At 39.8% G+C, this 4,410-nt stretch overlaps 1 protein-coding gene across 1 annotated transcript; it reads right to left on the bottom strand.

Moving 5' to 3' along the window:
• Positions 1-2,517: 2,517 nt before the first annotated feature.
• LOC129458923 (translationally-controlled tumor protein-like) lies at positions 2,518-3,678 on the bottom strand. The gene has a single exon (XM_055235366.2). The coding sequence runs from the start codon at positions 3,557-3,559 to the stop codon at positions 3,044-3,046; it is 516 nt and encodes a 171-aa protein (XP_055091341.1). The 5' UTR covers positions 3,560-3,678; the 3' UTR covers positions 2,518-3,043.
• Between the last annotated feature and the right edge of the window lie 732 nt (positions 3,679-4,410).

Genomic DNA, 4,410 nt, shown 5'->3' with positions numbered 1-4,410 from the left:
GCTTAACTTTTTTTTTGTTGTTTGTTTCTATTTTTGTTGTTGTTTCGGTCTTTTGCCCATTGGGTTTGACTAACTTTATCCGACTTGATCAAATCCGAAGGAAGTTTCCAAATTATGGGTAACAAGGGCTCCAAAGTGGCTAAATTCCCCCCAACACACACAAAAAGGTGGTGTGGTGGGGGGAGAAAAATGGCCAGCAAAAGAAAAAAAAAAAGGAAAGATTTTTTATTTTGACTATCTAAGGGGCTTTATTTACATGACAAAGCCACCTTTTTGGTAGCCAGGCCACACTGAAAGAGCAATGGCTGTCGCCCCATGCTGCAGTTCCATAGCTAAGGTCTTGCTTTTTTTTTCACCATGACAGCCTGGGCTTAGTTTCTAAATCAAACCCTTTTTGGTTTGATACTTGGTACTTCTAAAACAGCAGCAATTTATCCTAGCTAAAATATGGTAATGAGATTTAGAAGAATTTTTTTTTTTAAGGAGCTCAATGGTTAAAAGCCACCTTAATTAAAAGGCTAACATCCTAGATGTGTGTGTGTGTATATGTGTGCATATGTGCATGTTTGTATTTCAAAGGTCTTAATGGTTTTGTTTTGTTTTGTTTTTTGAGATGGAGTCTCACTCTGTCACCAGGCTGGAGTGCAGTGGTGCGATCGGCTCACTGCAATTCTCCTGCCTCAGCCTCCCAAGTTGCTAGAATTATAGGCACGTGCTACCACACCCAGCTGATTTTTATATTTTTAGTAGAGATGGGGTTTCACTACGTTGGTCCAGGATGGTCTGAATCTCCTGACCTCATGATCTGCCCGCCTCTGCCTTCCAAAGTGCTGGGATTATAGGCGTGAGCCACCACTCCCAGCTGGCCTGCATGTTTTTGTTTTTTGTTTTTCTCTCCTAGGACCTTGTCTTTTTTTTTTTTTAAGCCAAAGTTTTTTGTTTGTTTGTTTTTGTTTTTTCCATCTGTTGACTGATTTCTGTTTTCAGCTGATGCTTTGACTAAAATAGTTATAGCAACAGAGGCTACTCTTGGGTTTTTGGGGGAGAGTGTAGTTTAGACACTTAGAAATATCTTTGTTTAAAAAACAAAGAGATTGTTAAGGGCCAACTTTGAAAGATAAAATAAGTTCAGTTTCTCTATAAATTAATCATTAATGTCAAAGGCACACTGATGCAAGACCAGCATATGGGCCCCTGTGTCAGATTAACAAGGTTTTCTCAAAGCATTATAAAAGGCTTATGGAAGTTATATCTTATGGTCAAGATTAAAATTTTATAGGTTGTTTATAAAATTTTGAAAAACAAATTTAATTGGCTTCATTCTGTTTTTATTAGGGCTTATTGTTTGGAAAATTAAGCTTCCTCTCTCAAAGAATGAAGGTTTTCACCTTTTTTTTTTTTTAAATCCTTGAGTTATTATTTTGGTTAAATGAACGACTATTTTACAATGACCTGTGATCCTATTTTGTGATGACAAGTGTTTTAAACCTTTGATACTTGACAAACTTTCCAAAATCAAATTATAAACTATGTCTATTTCTTACCTAATTAATTCTTTAAGATATTAGGTTCTCTAAAATCCAAAAATGACATAATTTGGCTTATTTGGTGAAAAAATTATACAGGAAGCAATGTCAAATATTGTAGCAGGACGAGCTGTGGACAAAACCCCTCAGACACTGAGATAGTGAAAGGAGTGGCTTTAATCAGCTGGGAGCATTGGCAGGCTAGCATCTTAAAATCCGGGCGCGTCAGGTGCTCAACTTCTGTCCCTTTTAAGGGCTCACAACTCTAAAGGGATCTGCGTGAGAGGGTCGTGATCGATTGAGCAAGCCAGGGGGTACGTGACAGGGGCTGCGAGCACTGGTGGTCAGAGTGAAACAGAGCAGAATGGGAGGTTTCACAATGTCCTTCCATACAATGTTTGGAATCTATAGACAACAACAGTTGCTAGGTCAGAGGTTGATCTTTAACTACCCAGCTTAGGTCACGCAGGCCCAGGCCTGGTTTTGGGTCTGGTTCCTAGGCACCGGGCTACCTGCCTTTAGTTTTGCTTCTCTTTCCATTTCTGAGTGTAAAACAATATAAAACAATATGAGAGGGTCTCTCTCTTCCCTCATTTCCCTCCTTTGAGACTCTCACTTTTTATTAGTGGGAGTTCTCACTCTTATTTTTGCTACTTATGTCTTCTTGTGCAATAGATTGATAGTGATTCATATAGTACACTTGTGCTGAAGCATTTTGGTGAACTAAGGTAGCGATGAAGCTTTTTATCATTTGAAGAAGTACAGGTAGCAAACAAGGGAGCAGTAAGCAGGTTTCTATTACTATTATAACTCCTATTATAAGAGTTTTAAATTCTCCTAGTGCCGGGAACCACCTTTTAAACATGGCTTTAGGGTTGAATCCGTGCTACACCTGTACGGGCACATGTGCCAGTTTTGTCATATTTCTAACGATGTCTTTAACTACTTGCCTTTGATTATCTATGTGCAGACAGTAATTAGTAAGGTTAAATTTTTTTTTTTCCTACTGAATGAGTCTCTTTTTATTTTCTTGGTAATCTCTTCCAGTTAACTACTTCAGTTGTGGGTGATGAAATGGGTAAGGCTCCACACTTCACATGTTGGCACTGCTATGAGCATGGTCTTTCCCTTTATTGCAACTCAAAATCAAAACCTTTGATTCTTTTTTATATTCCAGTCCCAGAAGTAGTCTCCACTGTAGAAGTTAATTGATGAGTAGTAGCCTACAACCAGGCTCTAGCTTATCCAGGAACACCACAGGATGAATTTAGTTTAAATATGCATTAAACTAAAAGGCATTCTTTCAAATGAGTTTAAATACATTTTGTTTTTAGACAACCTACATAACATGTTTTTCTTAAAAACAATGCCTCCACTCCAAATAAATCATGGTCAAAATAAATGAAGAGCTCAAGATGACACCAGTCCCATTTGTCTTAAGTCCTGGTGTTGTGTGGATAACAAGCAGAAGCCAGTTATGATGACAGGTGAAAGATCCAAAGTAATTGCCAAATTTGTTAACATTTTTCCATTTCTAAACCATCCTTAAAGAAAATCATATGTGGGGTCACACCATCCTCTTGGTAGTCCAATAGAGCAACCATGCCATCTGGATTCATGTTTTCATCAATAAAGAACTGGTAGTTTTTGAAATTAGCAAGGATGTGCTTGATTTGTTCTGCAGCCCCTGTCATAAAAGGTTTTACTCTTTCTGGTCTCTGTTCTTCAAGATTCCCTTTGATTGATTTCATGTAATCTTTGATGTACTCCTTGTAGGCTTCTTTTGTGAAACTTGTTTCCTGCAGGTGATGGTTCATGACAATATCAACACCACTGATTACTGTGCTTTCGGTACCTTCGCCCTTGGGGCCTTCAGCAGAGGCATTTCCACGAATGAGCGAGTCATCAATGTCTGTCCTACTGACCATCTGCTTCCCCTCCACCTCTAGGCACAGCTCGTCCGCGATCTCCCAGATCTTGTAGATGTGGGAGAACATCTCATCGTGGCTGATAAGGTCCCGGTCGATAATCATGATGGCGACTGAAGGGAGACGACGGCGGCGCTAGCTTAGCAGGAGCCTGAAACTCAGAGCGAGTGCGGTGCAGCCGGAGCAGCGCTTGGGGGGAGGGGGGATCGGGCGGAAAAGCTGTAAGGTTAAATTTCTTATAGACCTCTCTTTCAGCTGCTAGCAAGTAGTCGAGAGCCAATCTATTTTGATAGATAGCATTTCTTATCTGAGTTTCTTGCCGGGCCAGAATAGTCAAGACTTGACCGGTTTTATTAGTAAAGATTTCTAAAACAGCTTGCAACCATATGATCCGGTTGAGCATGTAAATGGGGGTCTGGTATCCCCATGAGCTGTCTTGTGTCTAAGTGGCAGGCCTATAGTATTGTACAATTTTTTTAGGAGGTCATTCATCATCTTTTTAATTACTTATGGCTATGTTTTGCTTTTCGCAGGAAGCATAGACAGGGAAGCCCAGGAGTTTGCCTGTTTTTATGCACAGTAGAAAGAAAGATGGTTTAATAGTGCCAATAACACAACTACCTGTCCACTGGTCAGGCAGCTTAGCATAGGCTCTATGTCTACCTATCCAGTATAGCCCAGTGGGGGCTGTCTAGTCCCGGTGGGATTCTGGGTGGGCCTAAACGGTCTGCAACTTTTGAAATTTATTGAATGGATTTTTATCTGTATGGTTTGACCTCCACCACATAACTGTTTTTGTGGTACCATTATACAGTTTTCGTCCTAGGCAACTAAGTCATCCTACAGAATGAGTGAATTCTTTTCTTTTTTTAAGCTATGCGATATTATCTAATAATTGAGACTTTTAGAACCTGGAAATGATCAGGGTGATTATTTTGAGCCGGGAATTCATCAGG

This window comes from Symphalangus syndactylus, chromosome 19 (assembly GCF_028878055.3).
Source record: "Symphalangus syndactylus isolate Jambi chromosome 19, NHGRI_mSymSyn1-v2.1_pri, whole genome shotgun sequence".
Taxonomy (NCBI): domain Eukaryota; kingdom Metazoa; phylum Chordata; class Mammalia; order Primates; family Hylobatidae; genus Symphalangus; species Symphalangus syndactylus.
Note: the sequence above shows the minus strand (reverse complement) of the source record. Positions and strands in the feature narration are given on the sequence as shown.

Coding starts and splice junctions, on each gene's coding strand:
- LOC129458923 (XM_055235366.2), bottom strand. CDS start 3,559: ATGATTATCGACCGGGACCTTATCAGCCACGATGAGATGTTCTCCCAC.